This window comes from Arachis ipaensis, chromosome B7 (genome assembly GCF_059453495.1).
Source record: "Arachis ipaensis isolate K30076 ecotype BB chromosome B7, ASM5945349v1, whole genome shotgun sequence".
Classification (NCBI taxonomy): domain Eukaryota; kingdom Viridiplantae; phylum Streptophyta; class Magnoliopsida; order Fabales; family Fabaceae; genus Arachis; species Arachis ipaensis.
The window spans coordinates 61,863,743-61,889,255 of NC_142442.1; the positions used below are offsets into that span (position 1 = coordinate 61,863,743).

The 25,513-nt window shown below is 39.4% G+C and overlaps 1 protein-coding gene across 1 annotated transcript; it reads left to right on the forward strand.

Annotated features, from left to right (window-relative positions):
* Positions 1–5,698: 5,698 nt before the first annotated feature.
* LOC148552787 (uncharacterized) lies at positions 5,699–6,058 on the forward strand. Its single transcript, XM_088494721.1, has one exon. The coding sequence runs from the start codon at positions 5,699–5,701 to the stop codon at positions 6,056–6,058; it is 360 nt and encodes a 119-aa protein (XP_088350847.1).
* The last annotated feature ends 19,455 nt before the right edge of the window (positions 6,059–25,513 follow it).

Genomic DNA, 25,513 nt, shown 5'->3' on the forward strand with positions numbered 1-25,513 from the left:
AAATTGAAAATGCCAAAACCAATACATGAATGAGAATCAAAACAATTTACAGAAAATTGGGCAGCATTCCGGCTAAAATTGGATATTTTCGGAAAATAAACAGCAAGTAGAATAGTTCATATAAATTAAAATAAACTGCAAATAGGTATAAATAATATGAACATGAAAGAGCAGTCACAATAGCAGCATGGACAGTAAGAATATCATATGAACAATACTTAGATCACAGCAACAGTAGAATTGTGAAAATTATAAAACAAGTAGCAAGAACAGCGCAATTAATCAGGCCTAGATCCACTAACCACATCCTAGGCTACCTAACCACCTAGAATCCACTACAACATGCATATCTAACTAGCCTAATTTTGAACATAAACGGAAAAATATGCAATTAACTACGAATTGAAAGAGTGGCGTTTGGCGGAACCTGGTAGGCGTATGAATGAAAGTAGGGCAGAGAGATGGTAGGGGGTCGTTGTGGTGGTGGTTGACGCGGCGGTGGTGGCTGTTCGGAGGCAGGGGGTTTTCGGGCAGGGGTAATGGGAGAGGTAGGTGTTAAGGGGGAAGGAAGGGAAGGGGTGAGGGTGTTGGTGGGTTACGCAGCGGTGATGGTGACGCGGTGGGGGTGGTGGTTGGGGAGGGGGCAGTAGTGGTGGAGGGAAGAAGAGAAGAGAAGAAGAAGAAAGAGAGGGAAGGAAGAAGGGGGGTGGTGTCGAGGTCGTGGTTGGGTGGTCGACTGTGGTGGTGGTTGTGGGTGGCGAGGGGTGGAGAGGGGGGTTACAGAGAAGAGGAAGAAGAAAGGGGTTGGGAGGGGGGGCGTGACAGGGTAGGGTTTCGCATCACTGGGGGGGTTAATGAATTTGAATCCACGCGATCACGTGGGGCACGCGATCGCGTGGCTGGGGTGGAATGGGGGTTGACGCGATCGCGTGAGTGATGCAACCGCATGGAATGGAAAAAGGATGAATGACACGGTCGCGTGGGACATGCGACTGCGTCGCTGGAAATTGTGCGAAATGCATAATTTCAGCGTTGTTTCGGCACAACTCTCTGTCTCCACTGGGTGCCTTGATATTCTCACGATGCGGACGCATCACTCACGCTATTGCGTGGGATGGGTGTTGTGCAAGTGACGCGATCGCGTGAGGGACGCGACTACGTGGGTCGTTTTGTGCGAAACGCACAACAGCCGCACGATTCCAGCCCAACTTTCTGGGCGTTGGATCTTTATGCCGATTTCCAGATCACGTGGCGGCGTGAATGACGCGGACACGTGGGAGGTTGTTTTCGCAACTGACGCAATCGCATGAGCAATGCGGTCGCGTCGCACGCCCTTTTTTTTATATATATGCAATTATGCAATTATGCAGTATGCAATGCTAATGAATAATATTCAGGTTCAATTGAAAAAATAATAAAAATAAATAATACGAAATAAAACTAAAAAAGAAACGACCATACCATGGTGGGTTGTCTCCCACCTAGCACTTTTAGTTAAAGTCCTTAAGTTGGACATTGGATGAGCTTCCTGTTATGGTGGGTTATGCTTAAACTCATCCAGAAATCTCCACCAATGTTTGGAATGTCAATAGCCTCCGGGGTCCCAAACTAGGCATGTAAAGCTTCTGAGTAGCTTCAAACAGATTCTCAGGCTCCCGGGGTGACGAATGTCAGAATAGATTTCAGGATCCCAAACTTTACTTTTAAATCCGCCTTCGTCTTGATCTATATTTTTCCATCCGGGCGGTTTAGAAATTAGATTCTCACCAAGATAACCAAACGTTTTCCGAGATCCATTCGATTGAACATGATGCCAATCCGTGCACTTCGAGTTGAAGCGTGGAACCTTATTGAACCTTGTGCACCAGCTCTGAGTGCGAGCCATTTCCCTCTTACTCTTAAAGCCGCAAAGAGCTCTAAGCTGGCCATCTGTTTCAAGCAAACCATATTCAAGTGGAAAAGTAAAGATAAAGGTTAAGGATTGTACCCACTTGAAGCTTGTATTAGGTGGTAATGGCCTTGGAGTAGGTGTTTCCAGTGGTTCTGTAAGTTCTACTCCCTTGTGCTCTTCTGTGAATTTCTCCACTTCCTTGCAGAATTCTTCAAATGTAACATCGTCCTGATCAAAGTCTTCTATGTCTTCCTCATCACTCAAGTCATAAGCTGGAGGTTGAGAGAAATCTACCTCCGCATCTTCTTCGTATTCACTTGGATAAGGTTCTTCAATCTCAGAGAATTCACTTGCGGATGCAAGTTCATTACTAGGAGAACTTGACTTGTGACTATCATCATCAAGGAGATTTGCTTCTTGGATTATTCCGTCTAGTTCTTCATAAAAGACTTGCCTTGGGGGTTGTGCACTATCCTCCTTAGCATCAATTGTAACCTCCTTGACAGAATTTTCCACAACTCTGGATTCCCATGGAAGTTCAGCATCTCCTAAGTCTTTAACCAACTCTTCTTCATTTATAATGACAGCTTCCTCTACTTGTTCCAGTACGAAGTCACGCTCTGTTTTGTCCACTGGAGTTTCTAGTATCTCCTTCATGCTACGCTCTTTATTAGATTGTCCACATGGGGTTGTGGGAGGTCCTTGAATGCCCGAACGTCTAGAAGATAATTGACTTATTGCTTGCTCCAGTTGATGAAGGGTTGTTTGAAGTTGATCTACTGTTTCCTTGAGGTGAGCCTGTGATTCTGGAGGTGATGGATTTGGACATGGTACGTAGGGAAGTTGTGGTGTTTGGGAGTAATCGGATTGGGATTGGGGTAAATAAGGATCATATGGTGGTGAATGGTGAAAAGGAACTTGTGAGTGTGGTGGTTCAAAGCTACGTTGAGAGGGTGGTCTATAAGCACAGGGTGGGACTTGTTGGTAGTTACAGGGTGGTCCACCAAATCTATCAGCTTGGTATGTATTGTATAATGGTCTTTGTCCATGATATCTTGGAGGGTGTTGTTTCCTAAAGGGTTGATCAAATCCTCTTGTCTCCATCCATCTTTGATTTCTCTGACCTTGATGCATATTTCTGTTATAGCTTTCACTCCTTTCAACAATATTAGAACCAAACTCAAAGCGAGAGGGGTGAGAATTCATAGTAGCTAATAAAAATTAAAAAGTAAAAATAAAATAAATAAACAGGAAAAATAAAATATTTACAATAACCAATAATAAGGCACATGTTTGCAAATCCCCGGTAACGACACCATTTTTGAAGAGAGAACTTTTGCGTGGTCCAGAAATTCGCAGATAAATCCTCGTTGCAGGTATAGCTTCTAAACCAACAAAAGTCCTTTCTTACGTTTTGGTTGTCACAAGTAACAAACCCCTTTAAAATTAATAACCGAAGTATTTAAACCTCAGGTCGTCTTCTCAAGGAACTGCAGGGAGGTATGTTCTTACTATTGGTTATGAAGATTGTAAATTGGGGGTTTTTAAAGTAAGGAACAAGTAATTTGAATGACAAGTAAAATAAATAAATTATTATAAAACACACTTTTGGCAAGGTATGAGAAATTGGAAGTCCTATCCTAGTTATCCTTATCAATGGAGATGAGAATTGAATCTTAATTCCACTTAGTTAGCCTTTACTAAAGCAAGGGAAGATCAAGTGGATTAATTAGTCTGATCTTCAGGTTCTAGTCAATTCCTAAGAAAGGGCTGGAATTATTGAAGTTCAATTCAATTAGCAAAGATAACAATTATCGATCACGTTGAGTTTGATAACTCCTGAGTTACTGATTTCTTAACCAAGACCAAAAGGGGAAAAATAAATCTACTCGAATAAAAATATCTTCAGGTTGGAAGTAACAGTAACATAAACAAAAGAGAGCAATCATAAACTGAAATACCTCAAATAACATTAATTAAGAGAATTGTCTGTAACATAGAAAAGTTCATAAATTAAATTGAGAAGATAATAAAAAGGAAAGTTGAACCTGATAAAAAGGGACAATCATGAAAGCAAGAAAAATCCTAAATCCTAATCCTAAGAGAGAGAGAGGAGAGAACTTCTCTCTAAAAACTACATCTAAATCATCAAAAGTAAATAATTGGAGACTCCCCTTTGAATGGATGCATTCCCCCACTTTATAACCTCTAATCTGTGCTTTCTGTACTTGGATCTGGGCCAAAAAGAGCGTTTTCTGTAATTTCTGGTGCGTGGCCTCTGTCACGCAACCGCGTGAGTCTTCTGGAGTTTTTTTCCTTATCACGCGTTCGCTTCGGTCATGCGTCCGCGTCATCTGCATTCTGCTCAAGGTGCGCGTTCGCGTCATTCACGCGTTCGCGTCACGCTCTCTTCGCGCTGGGCATGCGGCCGCGTCGTCCACGCGTTCGCGTCGCTGCCAGTTTCTTCAAAAATTCCATTTTGTGCTTTCTTTCCATTTTTGTATGTTTCCTTTCCATCCTTTAAGTCATTCCTGCCTTAGAAGATCTGAAACTACTCAACACACAAATCACGGCATCGAATGGTAATAAAGGGTAATTAAAATAATTATTCTTAAAGCATAGGAAACATGTTTTTCACATATCTCACATAATAAGGAAGGAAAAGTAAAACCATTCAATTAACATGAATAAGTGAGTGAAGGATTGAATAAATCACTTAAATTAGGCACAAAATATATCATAAAATATGGGTTTATCAGTGGCCCCTGGGACTATTGTGGTGAGTTTATCATCATCATCCTCCGATGATGGATATGAGACAATAGAGGATGAGACCTACAAGCCTCCTCCTCCTGGGTATGAGACAGATGACAGCAGCAGTGATGAAGGGATAAGAGCAAAAAAGAAAAAGAGGCGGCCAAAAAAATCATTGTCAGGTAAGAGAAAAATGGATGAAGAGGCTGCTGGTTATGAGACAGATGACAAGGATAGTGATGAGGAACTTAGGGTCACAGATGGTGAAGGGAGAAAAGGAGGCTCAGCTAAGAAAAAGATTAGGGGTAATAAGGCTTCTTCATCTGCTAAAAAGAAGACATCTAAAAAGTATTCAGGTGTGAGAAGAAGACATTTACTTAGGGATGGGCTGCAGGATGGATCAATGGAAGGCCGGAATTATGGGCCTGGGCCAAAAGTTTGGGGCCTAAGAAGAGGGCAGAAACCAAGTCCTATAGGTTGGACAGAGGGTGGTGACAAAAATAATGTGGGTGAAGGGCTTCATCAGTTTGGCTCGGTTTCAACCAATGTGGAGATGGATAGTGACTATGAAAAGCCATATGAGTATGAGAGTGAGGCATTCAACAGCCCAATCTCTTCAGAGGACGAGGGTAAGACAACATATGATCCATTTAATGAAGATACTGAATATGGTGAGGTTGAGTTCAAGGTTGGACAGTTGTTCCCAACAATATAGCTTTTCAAAAGGGCACTAAAAGACTACTTTGTTTACGAAGGAAAGGACGTGTTATACATTAAGAATGAGAAGCATAGACTGAGGGCAGCATGTGCAGCTGATAAATGTGCTTGGTTGTTATATATTTCTTGGAATTCTGCCAGTAGATGCTTCCAGGTGAAGACCTTAATTGATGAGCATTCTTGTGCTCGGGACTATGGTAGTAACATGGCTGACCGTCAATGGGTGGCTTCTAAGCTAATTAAAAAACTTTTATTCAACCCGACATGAAGCCAAGACATGCAATGGAGCATATGATAGAAGAATACAACATCCAACTAAACCCAAGAATGATTGCAATGGACCTGAAAGTTGCTAGGGAAGTTGTCATTGGCAATGCAAGGGAACAATATGGAAAATTGCGTGATTATCTGAATGAAATACATAAGAGTAATCCAGGCACAACAACATTAGTGGAGATAATTCCCCATCGAATTTCTTTTTCACTGTTTGATAGGTTGTATATAAGTCTGGACGCATCTAAGAAAGGGTTTAAAGAGGGTTGCAGACCTTTTATAGGCCTAGACGGATGTTTTCTGAAAGGGTACTATGGTGGCCAGCTCTTAAGTGCAGTTGGGCAAGATGCCAATAATCACTTCTTCATCATTGCCTTTGCAGTTGTTCCTAACAAATGCAAAGACACATGGAAGTGGTTTTGACACTCTTACAGGAGGACTTGGGAGAAGTGACACAGTTTGGCTGGAATTTCATTTCAGACCAGTAGAAGGTAACATGTCTAACTTCACTATTTTACTATTTAAATTGCAGAGTAGACAGTATGAGTTATGTATACTATGTTAATTTCATTGTTGTATTCTATTTTTGGTTGGTACTCATTTGTTTACTAATGTGTATGTATGATTCTTGAAGGGTTTGGAGCTGGCCATAAAAGAAGTTATGCCTAATACACACCACAAGAACTGTGTGCTTCATATCTGGAAGAATTTTATAAAGCATTTCAAGGATTAGCAAACTAAACAATTGGTATAGGAATGTGCACGATGTACCACATTCCAAGAGTTCAACACCGCTATGGAGAAAATGAAGAAAGTGAATACGGGAGCTTGGGAGTGTCTTCAAAGGTTTGAGCCTGCAGTGTGGACTAAGGCTTACTTCAGTCATGGTCCCAAAGTTGACAACATCACGAATGACATGTGCGAGGTATGGAATGCGAAGATTGTCGAATACCGTGGAAAACCAATTCTGACCATGTGTGAGGACTTACAGTGCTACCTGATGAGAAAAATGGCCACACATAAGAGAAAATTGGAGGCTTGTTCTTGTCTATTGACCCCTATACAACAGAAAAACTAGACGAATTTATTAAGCCTAGTGCCAATAAGTGGAGTGCAATTTGGGCCGGAGACAATGACAGAGTTCTATTTGAGGTGCATAGGGGAAACCACAAGGTGGGGGTAAATCTGCATCAAAGGACATGTACCTGCAACGTATGGCAACTTATTGGTAATTCTATGTCCTAACTCATTACCTCTATATATTGTACACCTAATTATTACCATAGTAAAATACTGTACTTTGCTTCAGGAATGCCTTGCAGGCATGCCGTTGTAGCCATGTACAAGATTGGGTTGAAGCCAGAGGAGTTTGTGCATAAGTGGCTGACAATGGAATCCATTAGGGCCACTTACAAACATTGCATCAAACCTATGAACAGTGAAGAGTACTGGATTCCATCCACTGCAGTACCATGTGATCCTCCACCAATAAAGAGACCTGCACACTGCCCGAAAATGAAGAGGAAAGTGGATCCAATTGAGAAAGAAATGCACCCGAACAAGGCAAAGAAGACTTTTGAAGTCACATGCAGTAAGTGTGGACAAACTGGGAATTACTACAAGACCTGCAAAAATGAAGCTAAGGACCCTAACTGGACATCCATAACCAAGAAAGAGAGAAGGGCAGCTAAGTTGCAGATTGTTGTCAGCACTGTCCCCAGCCAGAACACACCACAGGTATCTTAGGGTTTGATTTGTCATTTATACAAATTGTCAGCGTCTTAAGTGTCTGGTATTTTAATGGTCAAGGTTTGATTTGTCTTATTTAACTATTGGTTACCCATTTCATTAGGATCAGCCACAACAGGGCACTAGTGCAACTGCACCTCAAATTGACCCTTTGGTAAATATTCTTTCACCCACAGTCCTATTGCTAATTTTTTTTATCTGACTGCAAAGTTGTTGGTCTAGGCAAAAGCAAATAAAAATAAGAAAAAGCAACCTAAAGCGATTGGAAAGTCTAATCCTTCACTTACTCAAGATCATGTGGATGAGATACCCTTGTTACAAACTGCACCACAGGCAGAAGAGGTATTGTTGTCTGATTATATTACTTGTCTTTATTCACTATTGTCTCAATACATAACTGTCTTCTTTTGTTCTTTCAGCCTGCATCAGATACAATCAACTTGAATCAGAGGCCACCACAATAGCCCATCTTTACACCACAGGTGAACCAGTTGCAAAGGAGGAAGCACCCTATTGTAAGGCCCCCAATTCCTCCCATATCTATTCCACCAATGGTTAACCAATCTGCTCAGCCAACAATGGGGGTCAGGCCTTCTACTCCACCAATGGTTAACCAATCTGCTCAACCAACAACGGTTCTACCACCGCCAAATAGCATATCCACGGAGACAATGAACGCAGAAAGTTCTGGGACATCTTCAAGGCTCTTCAAGTTTATTCCTACTCCTGTGTTTATCCCACCAAGAAAGAAATAATCTATGAAGGGATATGACAAACTCATTTTATATGTTTTGTCTGTTACTTTGGTACATTCCGCCAATGTTTATTTGGCTTTGTTTTAGAAAATTTAGGCCCCAAATAGAAAACTGATAAATTATGTGTTATCTCACTTTTGTAAAGGGTTATATGCTGCCCCTGTATATGTGTTACTACATTTTCAGAACTTTTTTTGTGTTGCTTCTTCAGTGCATTAACCTAATATAATATATGAATTGTGTTTGCTTTTTGTAAGCCTATTGCCAGCTTTATATGTCCACACTAAAAAGAATAATGTTAAACAACATATGTGTTTCATTATCTCTAAACAAAATATCATAACAAGATAACAGTCTTAACATCTCTTAACCACCATTCCAACACCAATACTCCCAAGAACAACAACTTTCTCATACACCACCTCAAGACTTTCACCAATATGAACCACCTTCCAACTAGAATACATTTCCCTCAAATGATGAACCCTTTCTTCCACCACCGCCCCAATGGAACCCTTACGCAAGAACTAAGAGATCTTGACTCCCATGTCCAAGGGCAACAAAAGGGGATGGAAAAGGAGTTTAAAGATCTAGAGGCCAAGATGGCTATCATGGTAGAAGCCGTTGAGCACATAGCCTCTCATCTAAGCTCATGCATTCCAAGTACTTCCATTGTTGAATGTGGAGAAGCAATCAAGGAGCCTAACAAGGGAGTGAATTTGGAACTCCAAGGGGAAGAAGAGGAGTTAACGCACGAAGTGCAACAAGAGGAGGAGGTAGAGAATAGTGAACAAAAGGAAGTAATGGTTGGGTACTTAGGATATGTTGAGTACATAGAGGAATCCCAAGTTGAAGAGCTTTCTTCCACGAAGTTTGGAAAGAATGTTAAAAAGGAGAGTGATGTTAAGGAAGAGGATAGAAACTTGAGGAAAATAGATCAAGAAGTGGATTCCATCATTAGTGATTTTTTGTCCACATTGATCAATCCCCTTAATAATCTCGTTGAGCCTTCTTCCATTGGGTTAGAAAGCAATGTTGAAGAGGATGTGCAACCTCCAAGGCATATTGTGAGTGAAGAATTGGAAGAAGTGTTCCAAGCAACAAGCCTTCCTATCTTTGATGATTCTGCCGCAACATACGACCCTTTTGAATTTGAAGAACCCTTCCCCACTATGCTCAAAATTGATGATGAGGTGGACTTCACCAAACCACTTATTTATGATTTGAGTGATGGGGGAGCACTTAGTTAGTCAACATGAGCCTTTAGTTAGTTTTCTAGAGAGAGAAGCTCCCTCTACTCTCTAGAATTAGGTTAGGATTAGGTTAATCTCTCTCAAATTTGTCTGTCAACTCTTGTTTTGATTGCAATTCTCTTTATATTTTAGTGTTCTATTATCTTAATTTTCTTAATCTTTCTTGTTAATTTCTTATTATGCTCTCTCTTATGTTGATGAACAATTGTTGGATCTTGATTTCTTTTAATGCAATTTGATGTTTCCACGTCTCTTTTATGTTGATCTTGATTGTTATTATTGATTTCTTGCTTATGTTAGTTGTTAGTTGTGGGTTTCTTTAAATTCTTGCATTTTGTGATGTTTACTTTTATTGAGCACTAGGTGTTTGATAGAATGTTTCTTCTAGTTATTGAGTAGATATCTTTACTCTTGGCCTAGGCTAAGGGAATTGAGTGACCTTGAGTCATTGGGTCTCATTGAATTGGTGATTTGAGAACCCTTGGTGGTCAATTTGATAACCATTAACTCTATCATACTACTAAGTTAATTGGTAGCTAGGATAGAACCTATGGATTGAAGTTGATCAAGCCATTTGACATACTTCAAGCATAGAAGTACACTTAATGAGCTCGGTTCCTCATAATTGTCAATACATGGTTTGTAGACAAGGATGGTGGTCTCAATTCCTATGCTTAGCCAAGAATTGTTTGCCTTTCTTTATTAGTTTTTGTCATTTAATTTCTTGTTATTTACTTTTCTTGTTAAATACAAATCAAACCCCTTTGTCCCTTCATAGCCGATAATTAAACACTTCATTGCAATTCCTTGTGAGACGACCCGAGGTTTCAATACTTCGGTTAACTTTTCATTGGGGTTTGTACTTGTGACAACTCAAATTTTTTATGTGAGAATTATTTGTTGGTTTGGAGCTATGCTTACAACGAAGTTCTTCTTTTCTACAAGAGAAATTCTAAACTGACACGAGAATTGTTTGCTGGTTTCATGCTTATTGCAATTCTTGGATTCATATGTGAATTTTTGCTGCTGTTTGCTATCCGGGAACGTCCAATTTATCGTTGGAATGATGCCCGAATTTCTAGAAAATTGTTTTGTCCCTGAGTTGCCACCTAGAATTGAACTTGACTCCTTTGAATTTGAGATTTACATGACTTACACCAAGTTCAATCCCTAGGTTATTGTGGTTGGCATTTCTATTTCTGTTTTGTTTCCCGTGATATGCATTGACATGGTCAGTTCAAGGAATTGTTTGTCGGATCTCTACGTCACACAATCCCTTGCCTAACTCATCTATTTGAACCTTTTTTTGTTTTCACTTTTCAAGTTAAGTCAATTGCCTTTTGACTCATACTAAACTTATCATTTGACTCTAACTTCCATTTTCTTGAATATGGTTCATTTGCTTGCAATACTTGGTGCATTCCACCAGTGTAACCCTTTCTAATTCAAAATGGTTTTCAACTTGGTTTGGGTTACACTAGTGCATATTTCACTCTTTCAACACCAATTATTGCAAACTTAGTGACAATGACATTGTTGATGACTTATTTTCCATTATATGCTTTGATGCAATTTCATATTTCATCATCAATGATTGCATCTTCCTCATGGATGTGAGTATGTTTGTCTTCCATACTTTGTGCATTTCTTTTGATTGAGCCAATAACCGTCATACCGCTAATCTTTGAACCGGTTTTCTAACTTTTACCTTGGTTAACTGATGAGCGGATAATTTATACGCTTTTTTACATTGTTTTTAGTATGTTTTTAGTAGAATCTAGTTACTTTTAGGGATGTTTTCATTAGTTTTTATGTTAAATTCAAATTTCTGGACTTTACTATGAGTTTGTGTGTTTTTCTGTGATTTCAGGTATTTTCTGGCTGAAATTGAGGGACTTGAGCAAAAATCAGATTCAGAGGTTGAAGAAGGACTGCTGATGCTGTTGGATTCTGACCTCCCTGCACTCAAAGTGGATTTTCTGGAGCTACAGAACTCAAAATGACACGCTTTTAATTGCTTTGGAAAGTAGACATCTAGGGCTTTCCAGCAATATATAATAGTTCATACTTTGGCCACGTTTAGACGATGTAAAAGGGCGTTGAACGCCAGTTCTACGCTGCTGTCTGGAGTTAAACGCCAGAAACACGTCACAAACCAGAGTTGAACGCCAGAAATACGTTACAAACTGGTGTTCAACTCCAAGAATGACCTCTGCACGTGTAAAATTCAAGCTCAGCCCAAGCACACACCAAGTGGGCCCCAGAAGTGGATTTATGCATCAATTACTTACTTATGTAAACCCTAGTAACTAGTTTAGTATAAATAGGACTTTTTACAATTGTATTTGACATCTTGGATTGTATTTTTGATCCTATGAGCACGTTTTGGGGGCTGGCCATTCGGCAATGCCTGGACCTTTCACTTATGTATTTTCAACGGTAGAGTTTCTACACTCCATAGATTAAGGTGTGGAGCTCTGCTGTTCCTCAAAGATTAATGCAAAGTACTACTGTTTTTCTATTCAATTCAACTTATTCCTCTTCTAAGATATTCATTCGCACTTCAAATTGAATGTGATGAATGTGACAATCATCATTATTCCCCCCACGAACGCGTGCCTGACAACCACTTCCGTTCCACCTTAGATTGAATGATTATCTCTTGGATCTCTTAATCAGAATCTTCGTGGTGTAAGCTAGATTGATGGCGGCATTCATGAAAGTCCGGAAAGTCTAAACCTTGTCTGTGGCATTCTGAGTAGGATTATGGGATTGAATGACTGTGACGAACTTCAAACTTGCGAGTGCTCATAGATGATTAGCCGTGCTGTGGCAGAGCATTTGGACCATTTTCACAAGAGGATAGGATGCAGCCATTGACCACGGTGATGCCTTCAAACGATTAGCCATGCAGTGACAGCGCATCGGACCATTTTCCAGAGAGGATGAAAAGTAGCCATTGACAATGGTGATGTCCTTACATAAAGCCAGCCATGGAAAGGAGTAAGACTGATTGGATGAAGACAGCAGGAAAGCAGAAGTTCAGAGGGATGAAAGCATCTCTATACCTTTATCTGAAATTATCACCAATGATATACATAAGTATTTCTATCTTTATTTTCTATTTATTTATTATTATTATTCGAAAACTCCATAACTATTTGATATCCGCCTGACTGAGATTTACAAGGTGACCATAGCTTGCTTCATACCAACAATCTCCGTGGGATCGACCCTTACTCACGTAAGGTTTATTACTTGGACGACCCAGTGCACTTGCTGGTTAGTTGTATCGAAGTTGTGAATGAAAAATGATTTATTAAGACGTGCGTACAGAGTTTTTGGCGCCGTTGCCTGAGATCACAATTTCGTGCACCAAGTTTTTGGCGCCGTTGCCGGGGATTGTTCGAGTTTGGACAACTGACGGTTCATCTTGTTGCTTAGATTGGGTAATTTTCTTCTTATTTTCAAAAAAAAAAATTTTCAAAAAAATTTTCAAAAAAATTTTCAAAAATTTCTCATCTTTTTCAAAAAAAAAATTATCCTTTGTTTACGAAAATTTTTTTTAAAATAAATGTTTTCAAAAATATATTTTTCTTCAGAATTTTTAAGAATGAATTCTAGAGTTTCATGAAGCATGTTGAAGCCTGGCTGGCTGTAAAGTCGTGTCTAATTCTTTTGGATAGGGGCTTCCAACCATCAGCATAGAGGCAAGTTAATTGGAATGTCAGCTGTGGCATGTCTGAGTTACGTACTAAAGCTTGGCTGGCTAGTAAGCCATGCCTAACCCTCAGATTGGAGCTTTAGACTAAGAGTACAAGATTCCTGGAATTCATATTAAAAATTTTGGAACCCTTATTTTTCTTTTTCATAATAATTTTTGAAAAATCCAAAAAAATTAGAAAATCATAAAAATAAAAAATATTTTGTGTTTCTTGTTTGAGTCTTGAGTCAATTTCAAGTTTGGTGTCAACTGCATTTTTTCTAAAAATTCTCTGCATTTTTCGAAAAAATCATGCATTCATGGTGGTCTTCATGATTTTCAAGTTGTTCTTGGTAAGTCTTCTTGTTTGATCTTGATGTTTTCTTGTTTTGTGTCTTTTCTTGTTTTTCATGTGCATTTTTGCATTCATAGTGTCTGAACATGAAAGATTTCTAAGTTTGGTGTCTTGCATGTTTTCTTTGCATATAAAATTTTCAAAAAAATAAGTCTTGATGTTCATCTTCATCTTCAAAGTGTTCTTGGTGTTCATCTTGACATTCATAGCATTCTTGCATGCATTCATTGTTTTGATCCATAACTTTCATGCATTGCATCATTCTCATGTTTTTCTCTCTCATCATTAAAAATTCAAAAATAAAAAAAATATCTTCTCCTTTTTCTTCTCATAATTTTGAAAATTTGAGTTGACCTTTTCAAAACTTTTTAAAATTTAGTTGTTTCTTATGAGTCAAATCAAATTTTCAATTTAAAAATCTTATCTTTTTCAAAATCTTTTTCAAAAAAAAAAATCAAATCTTTTTCATTTTTCTTAGTTATTTTCGAAAATTTTAAAAATATTTTTCAAAAATCTTTTTCTTATCTTTATCACATAATTTTCGAAAATATCATCATCAATTAATGTTTTGATTCAAATATTTCAAGTTTGTTACTTACTTGTTAAGAAAGATTTAAACTTTAAGTTCTAGAATCATATCTTGTGATTTCTTGTGAATCAAGTCATTAATTGTGATTCTAAAAATCAAATCTTTTTCAAAAACTAATTTCAATCATATCTTTTCAAAAATATCTTCTTATCTTATCTTCTTCAAAAATTTGATTTCAAAATATCTTTTCTAACTTCTTATCTTCTTATCGTTTCAAAATTGATTTTCAAATTTGTTTCAACTAACTAACTAACTTTTTGTTTGTTTCTTATCTTTTTCAAAACTACCTAACTAACTCTCTCTCTCTCTAATTTTCGAAAATATCTCCCTCTTTTTCAAAAATTCTTTTTAATTAACTAATTGTTTCAAAATTCAATTTTAATTTATTTCTTCTTTTAATTTTCGAAAATCACTAACCATTTTTCAAAAATAATTTTCGAAAATTCTCTTCCCCCTCTCATCTTCTTCTATTTATTTATTTATTTAATAACATCTCTCCCTCACTCACCAAAAATCCGAACCCTATCTCTCTCTAAGTTCAGATTTTCTCTTCTTCTTTTCTTCTACTGACATAAGGGAACCTCTATACTTGGGTAAAAAGAATCTCTATTATTATTATTTTTCTGTTCCTTCTTTTTCATATGAGCAGGAGCAAGGACAAGAATATTCTTGTTGAAGCAGATCCAGAACCTGAAAGGACTCTGAAAAGGAAACTAAGAGAAGCTAAATTACAACAATCCAGCAAGCACCTTTCAAAAATTTTCAAACAAGAGGAGGAGAAGGCAGCCGAAAATAATAATAATGCAAGGAGAATGCTTGGTGACTTTACTGCACCTAATTCCAATTTACATGGAAGAAGCATCTCCATCCCTGCCATTGGAGCAAACAACTTTGAGCTGAAACCTCAATTAGTTTCTCTGATGCAGCAGAATTGCAAGTTTCATGGACTTCCATCTAAAGATCCTTTTCAGTTCTTAACTGAATTCTTGCAGATATGTGATACTATTAAGACTAATGGAGTAGATCCTGAAGTCCACAGGCTCATGCTTTTCCCTTTTGCTGTGAGAGACAGAGTTAGAATATGGTTGGATTCTCAACCTAAAGATAGCCTGAACTCTTGGGATAAGCTGGTCAAGGCTTTCTTAGCCAAGTTCTTTCCTCCTCAAAAGCTGAGCAAGCTTTTAGTGGATGTTCAAACCTTCAGACAGAAAGAAGGTGAATCCCTCTATGAAGCTTGGGAGAGATACAAGCAACTGACCAAAAAGTGTCCTTCTGACATGCTTTTAGAATGGACCATCCTGGATATATTCTATGATGGTCTGTCTGAATTAGCTAAGATGCCATTGGATACTTCTACAGGTGGATCCATTCACCTAAAGAAAATGCCTGCAGAAGCTCAAGAACTCATTGACATGGTTGCTAATAACCAGTTCATGTACACTTCTGAGAGGAATCCTGTGGGTAATGGGACACCTCAAAAGAAGGGAGTTCTTGAAATTGATACTCTGAATGCCATATTGGCTCAAAACAAAATATTGACTCAGCAAGTCAATATGAATTCTCAAAGTCTGAATGGAATGCAAGCTACATCCAACAGTACTCAAGAGGCTTTCTGAAGAAGAGGCCTATGATCCCGAGAACCCTGCAATAGTAGAGGTAAATTACTTAGGTGAACCTTATGGAAACACCTATAACTCATCATGGAGAAATCACCCAAATCTCTCATGGAAGGATCAACAAAAGCCTCAACAAGGCTTTAATAATGGTGGAAGAAACAGGTTTAACAATAGTAAACCTTTTCCATTATCCACTCAGCAACAGACAGAGAACTATGAACAAAATATCTCTAATTTAGCAAAGTTAGTCTCTGATCTATCTAAGGCCACTGTAAGTTTCATGAATGAAACAAGGTCCTCAATTAGAAATTTAGAGGCACAAGTGGGCCAGCTGAGTAAAAGGATCACTGAAATCCCTCCTAGTACTCTCCCAAGCAATACAAAAGAAAATCCAAAAGGAGAGTGCAAGGCCATTGAAATGACCATCATGGCCGAATCCAAGGAAGAAGGGGAAGACGTGAATCCCAAGGAGGAAGACCTCTTGGGGCGTCCAGTGATCAATAAGGATTTTCCCTCTGAGGAACAAAAAGAATCTGAGACTCAACTAGAGACCATAGAGATTCCATTAAACCTCCTTATGCCATTCATGAGCTCTGATGAGTATTCCTCTTCTGAAAAGAATGAGGATGTTACTAAGGAGCAAGTTACCAAGTTCCTTGGTGCAATCATGAAGCTGAATGCCAAATTATTTGGTAATGAGACTTGGAAAGATGAACCTCCCTTGTTCACCAATGAACTAAGTGATCTAGATCAACTGACATTGCCTCAAAAGAAACAGGATCCTGGAAAGTTCTTAATATCTTGTACCATAGGCACCATGATCTTTGAAAAAGATCTGTGTGACCTTGGTTCAGGGATAAACCTCATGCCCCTCTCTGTAATAGAGAAACTGGGAATCTTTGGGGTACAAGCTGCTAAAATCACATTAGAGATGGCAGATAACTTAAGAAAACAGGCTTATGGACAAGTAGAGGACGTGTTAGTAAAGGTTGAAGGCCTTTACATCCCTGCTGATTTCAAAGTCCTAGATACTAGGAAGGATGAGGATGAATTCATCATCCTTGGAAGACCCTTCCTAGCCACAGCAAGAGCTGTGATTAATGTTGACAGAGGTGAATTAGTCCTTCAATTGAATGGGGACTCCCTTGTGTTTACAACTCAAGGTTATCCTTCTGTAAACATGGAAAAGAGGCACAGTAAGCTTCTCCCTCTGCAGAGTCAACCAGAGCCCCCACAGTCAAACTTTAAGTTTGGTGTTGGGAGGCCACAACCAAACTCTAAGTTTGGTGTTGAACTCCCATATCCAAACTCTAAGTTTGGTGTTGGAGAGTCTCAACAATGCTCTGAACATCTGTGAGGCTCCATGAGAGCCCACTGTCAAGCTATTGACATTAAAGAAGTGCTTGTTGGGAGGCAACCCAATTTTTATTTATCTAATTTTAATTTATTTTTATTGTTATTTCATGTTTTATTAGATTCATGATCATGTGGAGTCACAAAATAAATACAAAAATTGAAAACGGAATAAAAAACAGCAGAAGAAAAATCACACCCTGGAGGAGGATCTCACTGGCGTTTAAACGCCAGTAAGGAGCATCTGTCTGGCATTCAACGCCAGAACAGAGCATGTTTCTAGTGTTGAACGCTAGAAACAAGCAGCATCCTGGCGTCCAGACGCCAGAAATACACAGTGAAGAAGAGCTGGCACTGAACGCCAGAAACAAGTATCTGGCTGGCGTTCAACGCCAGAAATATGCTGCATCTGGGCATTGAACGCCCAGAACAAGCATCAATTCGGCGTTTAAACGCCAGAATTGCATGCAAAGGCATTTTACTTGCCTAATTGGTGCAGGGATGCAATTCCTTGACACCTCAGGATCTGTGGACCCCACAGGAACACCTCAGCATTTGTGGACCCCACAGGATCCCCACCTACCACCACTCATTCTCTTCCCTCTTCTCAATGTTCATCCTCTCTTCCCAATAAACACTCTTCCCCAAAACTCTTCACCAATTACCTCAATATCTCTTCCCTATCACCACTTCACCACTCACATCCATCCACTCTTCCCCATAAACCTACCTCATAAACCCCACCTACCTTCAAAATTCAAAATCAATTTCCCACCCAAAACCCACCCTTATGGCCGAACCTTACCCCCCTCCCTTCCCTATATATAGCCCTCCATTCTTCTTCATTTTCACACAAAACAACCCTTTCTTCCCCTCCTTGGCCGAAACACATCTCTCTCTCCCTCTTCTCCATTTCTTCTTCTTCTTCATCTATTCTTTCTTCTCTTGCTCGAGGGCGAGCAATATTCTAAGTTTGGTGTGGTAAAAGCATAAGCTTTTTGTTTTTCCATTACCATTGATGGCACCTAAGACCGGAGAATCCTCTAGAAAAGGGAAAGGGAAGACAAAAGCTTCCACCTACGAGTCATGGGAGATGGAAAGGTTCATCTCCAAAGCCCATCAAGACCACTTCTATGATGTTGTGGCCAAGAAGAAGGTGATCCCCGAGGTCCCTTTCAAGCTCAAGAGAAATGAGTATCCGGAGATCCGACATGAAATCCAAAGAAGAGGTTGGGAAGTTCTAACAAACCCCATCCAACAAGTCGGCATCCTAATGGTTCAAGAGTTCTATGCCAATGCATGGATCACTAGGAACCATGATCAAAGTAAGAACCCAAACCCAAAGAATTATCTCACCATGGTTCGGGGGAAATACTTAGATTTTAGTCCGAAAAACGTGAGGTTGGCGTTTAACTTGCCTATGATGCAAGGAGATGCACGCCCCTACACTAGAAGGGTCAACTTTAATCAAAGGTTGGACCAAGTCCTCATGGACATATGTGTGGAAGGAGCTCAATGGAAGATTGACTCGAAAGGCAAACCGGTTCAACTGAGAAGACTGGACCTTAAGCCTGTAGCTAGAGGATGGTTGGAGTTCATTCAACGCTCAATCATTCCCACTAGCAACCGGTCTGAAGTTACTATAGACCGGGCCATCATGATCCATAGCATCATGATTGGAGAAGAGGTGGAGGTTCATGAGATTATACCTCAAGAACTCTACAAGGTGGCTGACAAGTCCTCCACTATGGCAATGTTAGATTTTCCTCACCTCATTTGCCATCTATGCAATTCGGCTGGGATTGACATAGAAGGAGACGTTCCCATTGAGGAAGAGAAGCCCATCACTAGGAAAAGGATGGAGCAAACAAGAGAGCCCATTCATGGAGCTCAAGAGACGCATGAAGCTCATCACCATGAGATCCTGGAGATGCCTCAAATGCATTTTCCTCCACAAAACTATTGGGAGCAAATCAACACCTCCCTAGGAGAATTAAGTTCCAACATGGGACAATTAAGGGTGGAACATCAAGAGCACTCCATCATCCTTCATGAAATTAGAGAAGATCAAAAAGAAATGAGGGAGAAGCAACAAAGACAAGGAAGAGACATAGAAGAGCTCAAGGACATCATTGGTTCCTCAAGAAGGAAATGCCACCATCACTAAGGTGGACTCATTCCTTGTTCTTACATTCTCTGTTTTTCGTTTTCTATGTTAAGTGCTTATCTATGTTTGTGTCTTATTACATGATCATTAGTAGTTAGTAACTATGTCTTAAAGTTATGAATGTCCTATGAATCCATCACCTCTCTTAAATGAAAAATGTTTTAATTCAAAAGAACAAGAAGTAGATGAGTTTCGAATTTATCCTTGAACTTAGTTTAATTATATTGATGTGGTGACAATGCTTCTTATTTTCTGAATGAATGCCTGAACAGTGCATATGTCTTTTGAAGTTGTTGTTTAAGAATGTTAAATATGTTGGCTCTTGAAAGAATGATGACAAAGAGACATGTTATTTGATAATCTGAAAAATCATAAAAATGAATCTTGAAGCAAGAAAAAGCAGCAAAGAACAAAGCTTGCAGAAAAAAAAATAGCAAAAAAAAAATATAGAAAGAAAAAGAGAAAAAGCAAGTAGAAAAAGCCAAAAGCTCTTAAAACCAAAAGGCAAGAGCAAAAAGCCAATAACCCTTAAAACCAAAAGGCAAGGGTAAATAAAAAGGATCCCAAGGCTTTGAGCATCAGTGGATAGGAGGGCCTAAAGGAATAAAATCCTGGCCTAAGCGGCTAAACCAAGCTGTCCCTAACCATGTGCTTGTGGCGTGAAGGTGTCAAGTGAAAACTTGAGACTGAGCGGTTAAAATCAAGGTCCAAAGCAAAAGAAGAGTGTGCTTAAGAACCCTGGACACCTCTAATTGGGGACTTTAGCAAAGCTGAGTCACAATCTGAAAAGGTTCACCCAATTATGTGTCTGTGGCATTTATGTATCCGGTGGTAATACTGGAAAACAAAGTGCTTAGGGCCACGGCCAAGACTCATAAAGTAGCTGTGTTCAAGAATCAACATACTGAACTAGGAAAATCAATAACACTATCTGAACTCTGAGTTCCTATAGATGCCAATCATTCTGAACCTCAATGGATAAAGTGAGATGCCAAAACTATTCAAGAGGCAAAAAGCTACAAGTCCCGCTCATCTGATTGGAGCTATGTTTCATTGATAGTTTGGAATTTATAGTATATTCTCTTCTTTTTATCCTATTTGATTTTTAGTTGCTTGGGGACAAGCAACAATTTAAGTTTGGTGTTGTGATGAGCGGATAATTTATACGCTTTTTGATATTGTTTTTAGTATGTTTTTAGTAGAATCTAGTTACTTTTAGGGATATTTTCATTAGTTTTTATGTTAAATTCACATTTTTGGACTTTACTATGAGTTTGTGTGTTTTTCTGTGATTTCAGGTATTTTCTGGCTGAAATTGAGGGACTTGAGCAAAAATCAGATTCAGAGGTTGAAGAAGGACTGCTGATGCTGTTGGATTCTGACCTCCCTGTACTCAAAGTGGATTTTCTGGAGCTACCGAACTCAAAATGGTGCGCTTCCAATTGCGTTGGAAAGTAGACATCCAGGGCTTTCCAGAAAGATATAATAGTCCATACTTTGGCCAAGTTTAGATAACGTAAAAGGGCATTGAACGCCAGTTCTACGCTGCTGTCTGGAGTTAAACGCCAGAAACACGTCACAAACCAGAGTTGAACGCCAGAAATACGTTACAAACTGGCGTTCAACTCCAAGAATGACCTCTGCACGTGTAACATTCAAGCTCAGCCCAAGCACATACCAAGTGGGCCCCGGAAGTGAATTTATGCATCAATTACTTACTTATGTAAACCCTAGTAACTAGTTTAGTATAAATAGGACATTTTACTATTGTATTTGACATCCTGGATTTTATTTTTGATCCTGTGATCACGTTTTGGGGGCTGGCCATTCGGCCATGCCTGGACCTTTCACTTATGTATTTTCAACGGTCGAGTTTCTACACTCCATAGATTAAGGTGTGGAGCTCTGCTGTTCCTCAAAGATTAATGCAAAGTACTACTGTTTTTCTATTCAATTCAACTTATTCCTCTTCTAAGATATTCATTCGCACTTCAACTTGAATGTGATGAACGTGACAATCATCATTATTCCCCCATGAACGCGTGCCTGACAACCACTTCCGTTCCACCTTAGATTGAATGATTATCTCTTGGATCTCTTAATCAGAATCTTCGTGGTGTAAGCTAGATTGATGGCGGCATTCATGAGAGTCTGGAAAGTCTAAACCTTGTCTGTGGTATTCCGAGTTGGATTCTGGGATTGAATGACTGTGACGAACATCAAACTTGCGAGTGATGGGCGTAGTGACAGACGCAAAAGGAGGGTGAATCCTATTCCAGTATGATCGAGAACCTCAGATGATTAGCCGTGCTGTGACAGAGCATTTGGACCATTTTCACAAGAGGATAGGATGCAGCCATTGACCACGGTGATGCCTCTAGACGATTAGCCATGCAGTGACAGCGCATCGGACCATTTTCTAGAGAGGATGAAAAGTAGCCATTGACAATGGTGATGTCCTTACATAAAGCCAGCCATGGAAAGGAGTAAAACTGATTGGATGAAGACAGTAGGAAAGCAGAAGTTCAGAGGGATGAAAGCATCTCTATACCTTTATCTGAAATTCTCACCAATGATATACATAAGTATTTCTATCTTTAGTTTTTGTTTATTTATTATTATTATTCGAAAACTCCATAACTATTTGATATCCACCTGACTGAGATTTACAAGGTGACCATAACTTGCTTCATACCAACAATCTCCGTGGGATCGACCCTTACGCACGTAAGGTTTATTACTTGGACGACCCAGTGCACTTGCTGGTTAGTTGTATCAAAGTTGTGAATGAAAAACGATTTATTAAGACGTGCGAACAGAGTTTTTGGCGTCGTTGCCTGAGATCACAATTTTGTGCACCATTAACCAACTAACTTTTTCTTTTTGTTTCCAAACTAACCCTTTTACCATTATTTTGGGTATGACGCTTCTTGGGCTTAATGAACAAGCATTGTGCAAATTTGGCTTGAATTCTTGGTTTGTGGCTTTGTTTGATTCCTAAATTATGTTTCTTGCATTCCAAGAATTTTTATCTCTTAACTCACTTCATGATTACATATCAATCCTCTTGTTTTCTGAATATGTCATTCCTTGCTTTCTACTCCTCTACTTGACTTAAGTGTTTATATCCTGTCATATCTGTTTTTCAGGATGGCCGATAGAGGAAAAGCCAAGGTTACTTCAAGAAAGAGGAAGAAAACTCAACCATTCACTCTTTCTACTTTCCATGATTATGCCAAAAACCCTCTTAATGATGAGGACAAGGCTAACCAACAGCTGCCGCCTACAGATGCACATAGGTTCCCTAATCTATACTGCGAGCTCCTCTTCCCGACATACCGGAAGAAGAATCTGAATATAGAGAATAAACTAGCCCTCCCAACTGACTTATGGCGAGCCATTCAGACATGTATTCAGGGGATGGGCCTAGGCTTTGTTGATAGGGAGCTAGGAAGGGTGAACTCATCCTGGGTGAAGGAATTTTACTGTAACTTCTTCAGACACACCCTCGAGTCAGTCCACCTGCGAGGCGATCAGATATTGGTTACGGAGGCAGCTATTGAGGATAGACTCAGCTGTTTGCCTAGGACTGGCGGCACAGTTGCCATTGAGCAGGCAGAGGTGGCGATACATTGTATGACCTTTGATTATGATGCTCTGAGGGATGTTGTTGCCACCCCGGATGCCCCATGGGTGATGGATGCTGACAACAAGAAGCCCAAAAGGATGTTGTTTACTTATCTTTTGAGGGAGGCCAGGACGTGGCAGCAGATCTTTGCCCATTACGTCATGCCTACCACCCACTTTACCGAGATCCCGATGGACATGCTCGTCCTGATCGGATGTGTTATGGAGGGGAAGGAAGTATACTTCCCCCGACTGATCAGGAGATACATCTGGCAAGCACATGTCCGTAGCCTACTTCTATTTTCCACTTTGGTCACCGAGATGATTCAGGTGGCTGGTGTCCCATGGGAAGCAGATGATGAGACACCACCCCCGGCCCGCAGAAAGGAAGAAGTGATTCCGTGGGGGGACTGGGTGCATGAGAAGCCCCCATCCCGGCGATGCTCCAGAGCCAGAGCAGCAGCGACACCTGCACCTTCTTCTTCCACAACTACAGCAGGTCCATCAGCACCAGCAGTACCAGCACCACCACCAGCACCCCATCCGACTTATCTGTTAGTACAGCATCTGATCCGCTTCATGGAGCGTAGTGAGCGCCATATCATGCGACGCCTGGACAGAGTGGATCAGATATTTGTGGCACTGGGCGTTGAGTTATCCCCTCTTTCTGACTCTTCCGCATCCGAGGAGGAGGCGCACGAGGAGGAGCCAGCTCAGCAAGAGGCACCACCGCAGACACAGGCCATCCCAGAGGCTCAGCAGCCCCTTGAGGAGCCACAGCCTGAGGCCTAGTAGACAAACACGACTGTTGACCCCCACTCTGAGCCCGAGCAGTAGCATCGAGGACGATGCTTCATCTTAAAGTGTAGGGAGGTCACCGTCGTCACCGTCGGTGGATAGCGATTTTGGGGTGAACATTTCCAAAATTTTATCTCCTAGTTTATTTTATTTTGCTTTATTTTGCATTTTGTTTAGAATTATTGTATATACTAGTATTGTGGATACTTATACTCTAGTTGTTGGATTTTGGTTGTGATTAGAAAAATATTTTGGATTGTTGGAACCTAGTTGACCCTTTTTGTATACGAAATGCGTTTTGATTAAAAAGGGGTAAACTAAGAAAATTTTTAAATTTTCTAAATCACAACATTGCATCAATAAGCTTAGTCAAAATAATGAAATTTTCCAAGGAACTCATCTATTGGTTGAAAATTTATTTTTAGAACTTGCTTGAATTATACACTTTGTGGATTATGTTTTGAGCTAAGAACACAAGCTTGTGAGATTTGAAACTAATGGTGTGGTTACATTTTACAACCACTTATTTTCCTTCTTGTGTGTAATTATTCTCTTTCTATGATTTTGATCCTTGATTTGTTTAATTCTATATGTCCATCATTCCTTGTATACATGCACTTATATGATTGAGGCCGTTGTTTTATTAGCTCACTTACCTAAATAGCCTACCTTTTACTCTCCATTGTTAGCCAATTTTGAGCCTATGCTTAACCCAATTGCTCTTTATTTTATCACATTACAAGCCTAAAGTGAAAAATAATAAAAGTCCCATGTTTAGATCTTTGATTAGCTTAGTCTAGTGAGAGTGTTTATTATTCAAGTTTGGGGAGAATTGGGAACATTGGTTGGGATGAAGGGATGTTCTTGTATTTCCATATTTGGGAATTGAGTGCATGCTCATATATAGATTAAATGTATTAACCTTAGGCATTGATGTTCTTGAGTATAGTTTGAAAAAAAGAAGAAGAAGAAAAACAATAAATAAGGGGACGAAATTCTCCAAAGTAAAGTTCAATAAAATCAATGCATAAGTGTTGTGAAATGAAAAGAAATACATGAGTATGTAAAAAGTGAAGAATGGGGTAGTTAGGTTAGCATTTAATTGTATAAGGTATTATATAGGTTTGGTGGAAAGTCTAGGTTAATCAAAGATTTGAATTTTATTCCACTTAACCATATATGACCCTACCTTGACCCTAACCCCATTACAACCTTGTGGAAAGTCCTCATGATGATTGTATGCATGCATTGAATGATTGTTGATTGTTAGATGAAGAACAAATCTTGGAAAGCATGAATGGGGGAGAATTGAGTGAATCAACCTCTAAACACTTGAGTGATTAAAGCGGATACACATCCAGTGAGGGTTCGATTGCTCAATTACATGCTTTCACCATGATCATTCACTTTCATGCAAGTTTGTAAATATTTTTGAGAATTCATTGCAATTGTGGGTTTGGTTTGGTTTGAATTGATTTCTATTGTTCTAGCCCTTATGCCTACACATGTTTTCTTGGAAGTTGAGTTGTTTTGACCAAGTGATTGCATTCATATAGATAGCTGCATTTAGATAGGTTGCATGTAGTTAGTTTGCATTGAACAAATGTTGAGACCCTTTGCTTCTTTCTTGATTTTAGCATGAGGACATGCTTAGTTTAAGTGTCGGGAGGTTTGATAAACCCCAATTTTGTGGTTTATCTTGTACTTATTTTCGGGGATTTTATCACCTTTTCCCACATTTATTCAATGAAATAGCATGGTTTTGTAATTCTCCCATAATTTGTGCTTAAGTGTAAAAACATGCTTTTTAGACCATAAATTGATGATTTTAATTCACTTTGATTCCATTCGATGCCTTGAAGTGTTTGTTGAGTGATTTCAAGTTCATAAGGCAAGTATTGGATGGAAGAAGT